Genomic DNA, 14,179 nt, shown 5'->3' on the forward strand with positions numbered 1-14,179 from the left:
TTCTAGCATTGAAATCCCCAAAATAATTACTGATGTTTGAGGTTATTCTTCTGAATTTTTTTCTAGCTGGGAATCTAACAAAGTCCAGATATTACTGTCACTGTCCATTAAACCTTTAGGTTGAATATAGACATTAATACAAATTAAGCTGCAATCAACAAAATTACGTAGATGGACTGCCTGAAAGCTTTGGGAGAGTACAGACAGCTCTTCTACTTGTTGACATGCAAACTGTCATTCCACCTTTATTCCTTTGCTATTAACTCTAATGGCAGGGTGAAAATAAGAAGAAAACTCTTGGATAGAAATTCATTTGTCCAAGTTTCTTGGAAACAAATTATGTGAAATTGTTTAATATATTCTATAAAGCTGTTGTCCATCAGCTTATTGAACCAATAATTGTTGCAGTGTTCCAAGAAATTAATGGAATTATTTTCTGAATCCTCTAGCCTCCCATCATGTCAATACGTGTTTTGCCATTCAGTTCCACCTCTGAGACTGAACTGTTCCCTTCAGTCATAATTAGTTCCTTATTCTTTATCTGTTTTAGATCACTATTTTGCCACTGATTCCTAGCAGTTAACATCTTGTTAGAACATTTATTAACATGTTCCACCACCCCATTATACCTTCTACTCTTCCACATTCCAAACCTAAAATTTGTATTTCTGTCTTGGATCAAAACCAGAATTGGATTACCTTCATCAGTTCCAGTATTGGCTATCTCCAAACTTGGGTAGGCACTTCAGACATCATACCATGTAATGAATGTGGCCCTTGTGCTGGAGTATGTGGATCCTGTTCCACAGAATTTGCTTCCTCTAAGGCTGCTATGTCTACCATACATGCTAATTCATTTGCTACTTTCTTCCCCACATTTGTTTTACTATGTGGCTTATTCTCATAAGAACATGAGAAGAGCCCTGCCAAGGGCCCATCTCGTCCAGCTTCCTGTATCTCACAGAGGCCCTACCAGATGCCTCTGGGAGCACACAAACAACTTGTCTCCGGATACCCCTCTCCCCTGCATCTGGCATTTTGAGGTACCTTCCTTTTAAGCCTGGAGATTGTACATCCCCATCATGGCTTGTAACCTGTGATGGAGTTTTCTTCCAGGAATCTGTCCTATCCCCCTTTAAAGGAATCTAGGCCAGATGCCATCACCACATCCTGTGGTAAGGAGTTCCATAGACTAACAACACGCTGGGTAAAGAAGTATTTTCTTTTTCGCCTGTTCTAAAATCTCTTTAGCCATTACTTTAGGGGCAAAAAGATCAAAGCTAACAGCTGATGGTTTCTGAGCTGTCCATTATGAATCGGGAAAGAGATATTGGTGTGCTGGTGGAGAGCTCGATGAAAGTGTCAACGCAGTGTGTGGTGGCAGTGAAAAAGTCCAATTCCATGGTAGCTATCATTAAAAAGGGGATTGAAAATAAAATGCTCGTAAGGCCACACCTGGAGTATTGTGTACAGTTCTGGTCGCCGCACCTCAAAAAGGAAATCGTGGAACTGGAAAAGGTGCAGAAGAGAGCAGTTAAAATGATGACTGAGTTGGGGCACCTCCCTTATGAGGAAAGGCTACAGCAGTTGGGGCTCTTTAGTCTAGAGAAAAGGTGCCTAAAGGGGGACATGATTGAGACGTCTAAAATTATGCAGGGGGTGGATAAAGTGGATAGAGGGAAGCTCTTTTCCCTCTCACTCAACACCAGAGCCAGGGGGCATCCACTCAAATTGAGTGTTGGGAGAATGAGAACAGGCAAAAGAAAATATTTCTTTACCCAGCATGTTTTAGAGCTGTTCTTTTTTTTTTTTTTTAATAATTTTATTTTATTTAGGAACAGGGATAGAGGGTACAGAAAGAAAGAGGGGATAGGAAAGGAAAAATGGTTTTGGGGGATAGGAGAGCATAAAGTATAACATCATCCAATCAATTCATATTACTAATACATATCAACTTTTTGCTTTTTCACAGTTTGATTACCCTCCTGCTTTTATCTTATCATTTAATTTTAATTTTATTCTATGTTATTCCAACATTGTCTGGTAGCTGCTGCCATTTATACAATACATCCCATCGTTCAGTTTCTTTTTGAATTAAACAGTCTTTCAGCCCATCTGACAGAATATCCATTTTTTTCACTTCCCATATTTTCACCATAAAATTATCTGGTTTCAGTATCTCTGCCTCCTTAAGATTTTTGTCATAATGCTTTTTAATTTTGGAAGCTGCATGGGTCACTGGATAACTCTCTACTGCATTCATATTACCTGGTGTCATGTCTAATACAGACGATTCTAAAGTCTGTACAACTTCATTTAAGTTTTGTTTGGCATCTACTGTCCCCTCTTTCGTCCCTTTCATCAAATTTTCTATTTTGCTAAGACCTGCATTCACTTGCTGGAACCCTGTTAATATTAGCCTTTGTATATTAATCTGCCATTCCTTTTCTATTTCTTGCACCACTATTCCAGAACTTTGGGATTGAACAGACCAAGTCTCCATTTGTTCTTTTGAATTTTTGGGGTCCATCTCAGGCTTTGGGGTTTGTATAAATACCACAATAATCACCCCCTAGAAATCCTTCCACAGTTTCCACAATTTTATCAACAATTCAAACCCCTCATCATAAACCTCCCCTTAGATCTCCCTCCAATCTTTGTCCAAATATTGTAGTATAAAAATCAACTTTTAGCCCAGCAAATACAATATCAGTTAGAACCGTGACGCAGTTATTTCTTCTTCTCCTGAGTTCAGCAAGCTTCTATTATTAGACTCACACGTGGTCACAAACAAAACAACAGTCACAAAGTCTCAAACTGTCCAGTAGATTGTCCTTGGAGCTCGTCTTGTGATCTTCATTAACCCCTTAATGCTCCTTAGTCCAGTTGGCCACGTCAGCTCCTTCTCCCGAAAACCACCAGATTCTATTATTTATAGTTCACAAAGTCCAGAGAAGGCAAAGAGTAACGTATCCCAGCCACACTGCATCCACCGAAGTCTCTTAAATCCAGTCAGACGGTGTTGCTGTCTGGGATTCTTCTCCAGAAACATAAGATTTATTTTTCCATCTCAGACTCTCGGCTTTAGAATCAGCCTGGCGTTTTAATAGTTCACTTGGAGAAGCTTATGTTTTAGAGCTGTTCTTATGTTCTTTTCTTTATTGTGGATTTGCTTTATCACGTTTAGCCTTTTACCAGCATCCATTGCGTCTTTCATCTTAAAAAGCAGCTTAAATTTCAAACTATTTTGCTTTCTTACCAAATGTTTTGAGCCCTCATATTTCACATTATTTTTACACTTAGTTTTTTTTCTGTTATAATATTGGGTGTCCATTTCTTAGATGGACCTATCTCTTTCCTTTTGTTGTTTGGTTTCACCTTTACTTCTCTAGCTTCTTCTTTTGATGTTTTGACTTCAGATTCATGAGTATGAGATATCGGGCAACATCACAGTCAGCTTTATCTAGATCTTTTTCCGGAGGTAGAGAGGGGCCAAGAGGATTCTGATCTGCACAGAGCAATAACTCCTCAAGGGAAAGGCTGGCAATTCTGTCAGCAATATTGGGTGATACTAGATTGTATAGGTCATCTTTACCTGTCCAAGATGAAGAGTTTTCTTTCTTTGACCCTAGAAATCCTCCAATGTAGACTGGACTCTCTTCTTTAATGATCCAGTTACTAGTCCTAACAGATCTTTGATTTCCCTCAGAAAGTCACTGATTTCCAGAATTACATCACACAATGATAAATTGTCCCTGTCCTTTATGGATATAGATTTGTTAGTCTGAACAGATGTATGCGTTGCAGGATTTCTTCCTTCATCCTGCATCTTCCACAACATTTCACTTTTATTGGTTCATACCTATTCCTCAGGAGTAATAACAGGTGGAGGAAAAATCCTCCATTCTTAGTTTACCAAAGTCCACACTCAGGTAGCTTTTTAAATGACTGTTTTCCAATAGTGGTTCCTTATTTGGGATCGTATATGGTAAAATGAAGGGACGTGGTGGAGCTATGGGCTAAACCACATAAGCCTGTGCTGCAGGGTCAGAAGACCAGCAGTCGTAAGATCAAATCCACGCGTCGGAGTGAGCTCTCGTCGCTTTGTTCCAGCTCCTCGCCAACCTAGCCGTTCAAAAGCATGTAAATGTGAGTAGATAAATAGGTAACATCTCGGTGGGAAGGTAAAACGGCGCTCCCTAGTCACGCTGCCACATGACAACGGAAACTGTCTTCAGACAAGCGCTGGCTCTACGGCTTGAAAAATGGGATGAGCACCGCCCCCTATAGTCAGACATGACTGGACTAAAAATGTCAAGGGGAACCTTTACCTTTTTATGGTAAAATGATAAGCAAATTTGCTTGGACTGTCATAGGTACTACCAAATCATGCCATGTCCTAGATGCCATTGATTCCTGTTTCTGGATGAAATCTGCCATCTTTGTTTGCTTCCGTGTTTGTCTGTTGACCAAGGTGGGTGAAGATGGCAGAGAGCTTCTGGTCTTCTTTGTCAGGGCAGGGGATTGGTCCAAAGCCCCAGAACAACTGTGCTTCTTTCTGAGTTCAGAGATAGGGGTAATAATCAGTGGTGTAATCCTCTGTACCTGATGAAATAGTAGGGGAGATAATGTGTTGTCTGCAATCTCAGAGTCACTTAAAGAGGCCTGCTCCATTTTTATGCTTCCGTTTTGACCTCAGCTCTGCCTCCAATATCTACTTGGAGGTAAAGCTGAGACAGCAAACACCTCTCTGACCAAAATGTTCTTCTTAGTGAACGAGTAGCAAAAACATCTGTAGTCCTCAGAGGTTCAGTAACACCATCTATTTCTGTTCATCAGCAGATGAGAGTGTTAGCAAGAAAGTAAGTCTTTAAAAGAACTTTATTTATTTATTTATTTATTTGATTTGATTTGATTTGATTTGATTTGATTTGATTTGATTTGATTTGTATCCCGCCCATCTGGTCTGGTTGACCACTCTGGGCGGCTTCCAATAAAAGTATTTGTCATGGAACATACAAATATTACAATCAATTAAAACACATATAATAATAGAACAATAAGGAAAGGGGGAAAGAAGAGAGAGAAAGTTAAATATTGACAGGAGGGAAGGCCTGAACATATAACCATGTTTTTAATTGACTCTTGAAAGTGCCCAGCGTAGGGGCCGCACGAATAACCGGAGAAAGGTTATTCCAGAGGCGAGGAGCCACCGCTGAGAAGGCCTGGTTTCGTGTCCTTTCTTTCTGGGCCTACCGCGGCGTTAGGCTCCTCAGCCTCACCTCCTGGCTCGTGGGGTGATCCGAGTAGATCTAGGTGGGAGTAGGCATTCCGCCAAGTATCGAGGTCCTAAACCATTTAGGGCCTTATATGTAAGCATTAAAACTTTGAAGTCAATGCGGAAACGGATGGGCAGCCAGTGCAGCATGGCCAGAGTAGGAGAGATATGTCTGGCCGCTGCATTCTGCACCACCTGAAGTTTCCGCATCAGCTTCAAAGGCAGCCCCACGTAGAGCGCGTTACAGTGGTCTAATCTAGAGATTACGAGCACATGTACTAAGGTGGTGAGCGCCCCCATGTCTAGGTAAGGCCGCAGCCGGGCAATCCGCCAAAGATGGGGAAAGGCGGTACGGACTACCAACGCCACCTGTGTTTCCATGGTGAGCGTTGGGTCCAGGTGTACCCCCAGGCAGCGGACCCCACTCTTTGCGGCCAGGGTGGCCCCCCAAATGGGAGAGAGCCCCCCAAGCCACCTGCCACGGGGGCACCCACCCTCAGGACTTCCATCTTGTCCGGGTTCAGCCTCAACCCGTTCTCCCGCATCCATTGCAGTATGGTCTCCAGGCAGCGCTGGAGGGACAGGACGGCATCACCTGTAGTTGGTGAAAAGGAGATGTTGAGCTGGGTGTCATCAGCATATTGATGACACGATGCTCCACACCCCCTAATGACCCCACCCAACGGCCTCATATAGATCTTAAACAGCATTGGGGAGAGAGTCGACCCCTGTGGAACCCCACATTTGAGGCTCCACGGGGCCGAAACACTCTCCCCAAGCTGAACTCTCTGGGGACGGTCCTCCAAGAAGGAGCGGAACCAGGCCAGAGCCAAGCCACCGATACCCAACTTGGAGAGCCTCCCCAGGAGGATACCATGGTCGACGGTATCGAAGGCCGCCAAGTTGTCGAGGAGGACCAACAAAGAGATTTTACCTCTGTCGGCCTCCCTCAATAAGTCATTGTACAGGGTGACCAATGCCGTCTCTGTACCGTGGCGCGGCCTGAAGCCCGACTGAAATGGATCCAGGGCATCTGTTTCATCCAAATGTGCTTGAAGCTGGTCAGCCACCACCCTCTCGACCACTTTGCTCAAGAAAGAAACATTGGTGACGGGCCTATAATTGCCAGTTTCGTCCGCCGCCAAACTAGGTTTCTTTCTTATGGGCCTAATGAGTGTCTCCTTGAGGGCAGAGGGAAACCTGCCCTCAAGGAAAGACCTATTTCTTATAGCAGTGGCCCATTCTGTTGTTAAAAATTGTTTTTTAAAATTGTTTTTAAAAGTATTTTAAAAGGTTTTAACAGGTTGTTTCCAACAAACTTCCAGGGACTTCCAAGCCTTACCTTCTAGGCAGCATGCGCCTCTTTCATCCCTACCTTTTGCAACACAGCTGTTGTTTTCCCTACTCTGTTTTATTATTATTTTTAGTTCCAAATCTTTTCTTACTGAAATGCCTTTTTGTTGCGGTCACTGACTTTGGAATTCTTCTGTTATGTGATGTTACATATCCCAGGCTTCCATGCAATGCTCAGCTTCTTCAAGCATCTTAAAACAGAGAAGGCTACAACAGCTTGTTCAAGTTTGGCTCCCTTCCACCAAAGAAAAAATTGTGGAGGAGTTCACCTCAAACCTCTTCCCTTGTAATAAAAAGACACTACTACTAATGCCTGGCTTAAAAATCGAACTTTAAAACACGATAATATGAATAAACAAAGATAAAAGCAGAACTGCTTATCTGCATGTGTGCTTTGGGCACTTAATCACATCCAGTGTGAGATATTTAAGGAGCAATTTTACCAGTGCCACCACACACACCCAATGAGTTTTGTGGCCAAGCAGGGCCAGTGCCACCCCTGCTCCCAGGGCAGATAGAAGCACACATCAGCTGCACACCTGAAAATCTGTCACATCCGGGGTCCTCCTTTTCTAGATTAGGGCATACTTATTACTGTCGTCATTAGTTTTGTTGATTTATTCCTATTATTAAGCACACAGAAGGGAACTCTGTAGTGGGCCTAGGAGGTTGCTGGTTCAGATCTATCCAGAGGACAAAATATTGTCCTGCACAAAGCAGGTGTTTGTACTGGGGGTGGGGGAGGGATTGCCTGCCTCCTTCCAAGCACTATGATTATGTGTTAATTTCCACAGGTTTTCAAAGAAGACAAGTATCTGAAAGATGCCATGGAGTGTAGTGATGTGATTTGGCAGAGAGGATTGTTGAGGAAAGGGTATGGCATCTGCCATGGGACTGCAGGAAATGCCTACTCCTTCCTATCTCTATATCACCTCACTCAGGATAAAAAGTACCTCTACCGAGCTTGCAAGGTATCTTTTATTTTGGTTTTGATTTGATTTATATATTTAGTTTGCCTTTTAAACATACATTATTTGTGTTCTCCATCTAAATGTTTTTTTTATGATTGATGACCTAAGATTTTTTTCTCCATTGTGATTAATAAGTAGGGCAAAAGGAGGAATTTTCACAAATGTGTAAAAAAAGTTAAAAAATAATTGCCATTATTTATATTAAGGTCTGTTGCAGTATGGAAGTTCTCATGCAGAATTCCAGCTAGCCAGGTTGTTTTATTAGGTATGTTTTATTATGTTGCCTTCTCTCCAGTTTTCTAGGTATCCCCTGTACTCTGTTAGCTTGCATGCCATGTTCTTTGAGCATAGTCACTCCTTGCTGAGTTGTTTTTTGGTTGTGTCACAGAAACTATAGGAACCTATAAAGTTTAAGAATCATTTTCCTTCTCTAAAAGTAATGTGCTTCTGGAAAAAAATCAGTTTCCTCTTCAGATAAGTTCTTTCTTATGCATGTATTTGGTTTCATTTGCATCCCCAGCTCAGACAGCGATTTTCCTATGTTGCAGGAGTGGGGCACAGATGACCCTCTAGATGTTATTGGGACACAGTTCCCTTCAGCTGTATCTAGTACAGATAATCATAAGGGATCATGGGAATTGGAGTCCAGAATCTGGAGGGTCACCCAGTCAGTTCAGGTGCATAAAACAATGTTAGAAAGCTGATTTCTGTAGCAGCAAAGCATGTTTATTTGCCTTGGCTGCCTAATTTAAATGTCAAAGTTCTGCCACAAAATCAAGGTCTTGTGACTGTTCATTGAAGAACATAGTTAATGACTCAGGTGAAGGAGCAGCCATGGCAGCATTTATGTGGGGAATGAAACTAAATTGAAACTAAAGGTCTGTTGTTCTTAGTGGGAAGGAGGCTCTTGCTCTCAATTCCACATCTTAGCCTGAATATGGGTGATAAACACTTTGGACATTTAACATTTTTAATCAGTAGTAAGAAGTGGAATTTGGGAGTAAGACTGTATCATGTTAACATCAAGAGGGATTTCTTTTCAGTGGATGGTCAGTTCCTGCTTGACTGAAAAAATCACTTCTAATAGGCTGGTGGGGAGGCCTCCTTTCTCTTTGTCAGACACTTGCCAGGTGAAGAGGTAATGGGTAGAATTGCTTACTACTGCCCTCTGATGTAAGCTCATGAATATTTCTCCTTAGAATTGACATGCTGCCAATACCCCTTAATTTTACTAGATCCAATGAAAGAGGAAGATCAATTCATTCATGATAGGCAAACTTTAATCACTGCAGAGTGGATTTTGGTTAATCTGCCTGTCCACTTTCCTGAATCTCAGAGTTTTAAGTAGGGCTGAAGGTAGACCTCTTAATCGGGGCAGATTAACTGCAATGTATTCATCCTTTTGCCCTTCACAGTATTTTGCATCTACTGGATGCTGGTATTTATTCATTTGTATTGTTTATCAAAATAGCCAGGCATTCTTCCCTTTGATTTGCCATTTTCCCCCCAGTTTGCAGAGTGGTGTCTAGATTATGGTGCGCATGGTTGTCGTATTCCTGACCGACCCTACTCACTCTTTGAAGGTAGGATCCTTTTATTATTGAATTTATACTCAATAATAACAAAACAACAGCGACACCAACAGCTTTCAAAGCAATTCATGGATTAGTCAGACTGCAAGCAAATTTCATGTGAACTAGTCATGGCTATAATCTGAATACAATTACAATGGAGTTAGCACAGTTGAACACAGTGGAACTAATGTCTGAGTAGTCCTCCAAAATATTGTTTCATGGAATCATAGATAATTGAGTTGGAAGGAGCCTGTAAGGCCATCAAGTCCAACTCATTGCTCAATGTAAGAATCCATATGAAAGCAGATCTGACAGATGATTGTCCAGTTTTCTCTTGAATGCCTCTAGTATTTAATGGAATAGTGTCATGCCTGTATAATATTCTTGGCTTTAAAAAAAACCTATATTAAATTCATTGAAGTGGAGATGAGTGGGTGACACCGTTGGACAAGTGGATGGATGATGGAATAAATAATTAATAATGACTTTGGATCGGAAGGAGTAGAGGAAGACTGCGTATTAGATGGATGGAGTATATTAACAGATGAACATGAACTTAAAAAGTGTGAAACAGAAGTTCGTAGAAGCAAAAAGAGAATGCTTTGATCCACGCTGGATATCAGTGGGCAGAAGCAGATGAAGAAGATGATACAATGTGAAAACTTGAAATGCCCTGGCTAAAATGTTTTCCCTTATCACAAAATACTCGATTTCTTCTTGTTTTTCTGTATCAGTCTCAAGCTCCTAAGATATAAGCCCCATCTCCCCTCTGTCCCAATTATGGAACAATTCCAGTCAGTTTTTCTTGCCCTTTGGTGATTCTTAGTAGTTACCGCATGAAGTTGCTTACTACCTGCTCAGACAACCTTTTAAAGAGACTGTTGGATCTTGGGGCATTGTGACAATCAGTGATGGAAAACATTGTGTGAATAGAAGCAGTGTGCATGGTGCCACCCAACTATAAGGGTTAACTGCCTGGAACACTCAGGAAATTACCATGTATGAATCTTGACTGATAGGTATAAAGAGGAGCAGGTGCTTGCCTACATTCACTTCAATCATAATTCAGCAAAAGGTAGTTCTGGCAGTATCTGAATAATGTTGATGGGATTCAAGCATGTCACGACAAATCCATTTCAGTTGTGTTTATAGAGACTGGCAATCCAATCCAGTCCTGTTTATCTTACTTGGAAGTAATTCCCAGTTCAGTGGACTGAATAATGCAATGTTATATATCTATCTCATTGAGTTCAGTGATACATATTTTTGGATGAAGGTATATAGGTTACTATAGTTGTTTCTAATATTGTATGGATTGGGCCTTTTGATATATAAAACCTCCTCTTTTCAATACAAACTTTCCAAGTTTCCAGGCATTTGAATTATACTGCTTGCTACATTCAATATGCCAGCAAGTTTGGAAAACCCAACAGTGGCCAGAGGATTGGAAAAGATCAGTCTACATCCCAATCCCAAAGAAAGGCAGTGCCAAAGAATGCTCCAACTACCATACAATTGCACTCATTTCACACACTAGCAAGGTTATGCTCAAAATCCTGCAAGATAGGCTTCAGCAGTATGTGGACCGAGAACTCCCAGAAGTACAAGCTGGATTCTGAAGAGGCAGAGGAACTAGAGACCAAATTGCTAACTTGCGCTGGATTATGGAGAAAGCCAGAGAGTTCCAGAAAGATATCTACTTCTGCTTCATTGACTATGCAAAAGCCTTTGACTGTGTGGACCACAGCAAACTATGGCAAGTTCTTAAAGAAATGGGAGTGCCTGACCACCTTATATACCTCCTGAGAAACCTATACGTGGGACAGGAAGCAACAGTTAGAACTGGATATGGAACAACTGATTGGTTCAACATTGGGAAAGGAGTACGAGAAGGCTGTATATTGTCCCCCAGCTTATTTAACTTATCTGCAGAATACATCATGCGGAAGGCTGGACTGGAGGAATCCCAAACTGGAAGTAAGATTGCCAGAAGAAACATCAACAACCTCCAATATGCAGATGATACCACTCTGATGGCAGAAAGTGAGGAGGAATTAAAGAACCTTGTAATGAGGGTGAAAGAAGAGAGTGCAAAAAACGGTCTGAAACGCAACATCAAAAAAACTAAGATCATGGCCACTGGTCCCATCACCTCCTGGGAAATAGAAGGGGAAAATATGGAGGCAGTGACAGATTTTACCTTCTTGGGCTCCATGATTACTGCAGATGGAGACAACAGCCATGAAATTAAAAGACGCCTGCTTCTTGGGAGGAAAGCGATGAAAAATCTTGACAGCATCTTAAAAAGCAGAGACATCACCTTGTCAACAAAAGTCCGAATAGTCAAACCTATGGTTTTTCCTGTCGTGATGTATGTGAGAGCTGGACCATAAAGAAAGCAGACCGCCGAAGAATTGATGACTTTGAATTGTGGTGCTGGAGGAGGCTCTTGAGAATCCCCTGGACTGCAAGGAGAACAAACCTATCAATTCTAAAGGAAATCAACCCTGAGTGCTCACTGGAAGGACAGATCCTGAAGCTGAGGCTCCAGTACTTTGGCCATCTCATGAGAAGAGAAGACTCCTTGGAAAAAACCTTGATGTTAGGAAAGTGTGACGGCAAGAGGAGAAGGGGACGACCGAGGATGAGATGGCTGGACAGTGTCTGCGAAGCAACCAACATGAATTTGACACAACTCCAGGAGGCAGTGGAAGATAGGAGGGCCTGGCGTGCTCTGGTCCATGGGGTCACAAAGAGTCGGACACAACTAAACGACTAAACTACTAACTACTACGCTTGCTGTTTGTTCAATATTAACATCTTTTGGAGGGTATTGTGGAGGGAGTGGGATTATAGATTTTAGTAATATATAGTCTCTGTGTGCTATACTTTCCTGATAGAAATCCTGGCTTGTCACCAGGCCATAGAAGCACAACACTGAAATAGCTGTCTTCAGAAAATGACTCTTATTTGCCATCTTTTGTTAATCTATAGAACTGCAGTATTATTTAGGAATGGTTGCATTGATTTTGCGCAGTACACGTTAACTGTAAGAGCTAATGTCTGTTTTCCTTCATGCTGTGCATTTGTAGCAGGGTTATAAAGACGTTATACTAAGTTGTTCTTATTTGGGGTGGGAAAGTTGATTTTTTAGCAGCTGATTTCCACTTACAGATAAATTAGAGAAATCTTGTTTTTAAATTACACAATCCTGCAACAGCAGAAAAAGGCTGGAAAGATTTTAAAAAGAGAACACTTCCTTATCTGGTGTCTTTGTTACCACAGATGTTGAGAGAGGAGTCTCAGAAAGAGGGGTCAGCTGCCTCCTGTGGATTAGCCTATGGCGTCTTGTGGGCATTGCCAACTGCTACCTGTTCTCTCCATCTCACAGTTTTTCTGGCAACATATAGTCATGGATAAAGAATGGGAAGGTTTCAGCACTGCTTCTACCTTGGTACATTTTAAATGTGGATTTGATTTTTCTGTTTCAGGTATGGCAGGAGCTATACACTTCCTCTCTGACATATTAACCCCTGAAAATTCCCGCTTCCCAGCATTTGAACTTGGTCCTTCAAGGATGGATGAGAGAGAGGAGCAGAGCAGCTAACTGGAAAGTGAAGATGATGCCAGAAGCAACATGACTGCTTAGTGCCTGAAGTACACCAAAACTGGTAGTGGAGTTTGAACAAAGAGAGATAATTTCTTGCCTGTTCTTGAAAGAACTGCATTTGTCATGTTCGCATGAATTGGAGAATTCCACACCTGGATGTTTCATTTTAAGAGATGCCTTTTACTGTGGTACAGAGCAGTCTTACTTTTGTTGAGATTTCCCTTTTTGAGTTTTCACAGTTGTCTTTTCAGGTCATTTGAGTGTTTGCATGTTTCTTGCTGTTGTCCGTAAGTGTGACTTTTTTGTTATTTGTTGTGTAACTAAAAACTATTTGGTGACATACAGTCTTGTTTTTCTGTGCATGACTGTAATGACAACACACTTCTGTTTCTGCACCTGGATAGATGAGGTGACTATGTAACTGCATTGTCTGTTGATCACAGTGAATGAGGGAAGGAAACACAGTCAGATGCTCAAGTGTGTTGAACCTCTTCCAGAATCATACATTCAAAGTCACTGGAAACCCCCTCCCAGATTTCAAGGGTGTGATGTAGTCATAGCTAAGTACTTTTGAATTCCTATTGATTGTCATGAAAAAGCTAACCTGAAATATCCAAAATTGAAATTAGTGGCGTATACATATGCTCAATTTGTGACTGGATTCTGTTGAATAGTCCTCCTTTTCTCCACAACTTTAAAAAAAGTTTTCAGTTATTCAAATTGAAGCACCTAACATCCTGTCAGTTTTGGTAGCAGAAACAAGTCCCAAGACTCTCCTGTAGAAATTAGTGAGACAGAGCTGTACTCTTTAAGTATATTTTAAAGTGAATAGGTTTGCATTATATTTGTCTCTTTCTCTTCCTTCTTCAAAACATTTTTATTGAATTCAGCTTTATAGGCATTTTTATGAGAGCTTCAGATTTATGAAAAACAAGACCATTTGATGCAAGAAGGGGCACTGTGTACACCAGAAGCTATCCACTCTCTTGTTTTGCAGTTTGATATAGGTGCACCATAACATATGAGTCTCATAACCAAAGTTCTTGACGAAAAGTATTTCTTTATTTCTTTGTAATTTATTTGTAGGACATTGAACAAAATGATATTTACATTGTATGGTATATCCTTTTATGGAAGAGGTCTGGGATTTTTTTAAAAAATGGTTTTCAGGCAGAATTAGTGAGAAATGAACCCCATTTCCAAAGGGGATATTTAAAAAATGTTGTATTGAATTGTTCTAATTTTGTGATAGCTGTTGCACTGGTTTAGAGGACAGGCTGTTCAAATGGGTAGATTTTTGTAAGAGAAGATAGTGAATTGGGCTGGGGGACTGTTACCACAATGTTTTCCTGTTGAAATTATTTTCCAAAATAAATAAATAAACTTAACAAAA

At 41.1% G+C, this 14,179-nt stretch overlaps 1 protein-coding gene across 1 annotated transcript in view; it reads left to right on the forward strand.

Moving 5' to 3' along the window:
- Window positions 1-14,179, forward strand: part of LANCL2 (LanC like glutathione S-transferase 2) — a 52,908-nt gene extending 38,729 nt beyond the window's left edge. Inside the window, exons 7-9 of the mRNA XM_020798404.3 lie at window positions 7,426-7,602; window positions 9,113-9,185; window positions 12,668-14,179. Of these exons, the coding sequence (XP_020654063.3) occupies window positions 7,426-7,602; window positions 9,113-9,185; window positions 12,668-12,783 (366 nt within the window). The 3' untranslated portion in view covers window positions 12,784-14,179. The remainder of the gene's footprint in view (window positions 1-7,425; window positions 7,603-9,112; window positions 9,186-12,667) is intronic.

The sequence above is a fragment of the Pogona vitticeps genome, chromosome 6 (genome assembly GCF_051106095.1).
Source record: "Pogona vitticeps strain Pit_001003342236 chromosome 6, PviZW2.1, whole genome shotgun sequence".
In the NCBI taxonomy this organism is placed as follows: Eukaryota; Metazoa; Chordata; class Lepidosauria; order Squamata; family Agamidae; genus Pogona; species Pogona vitticeps.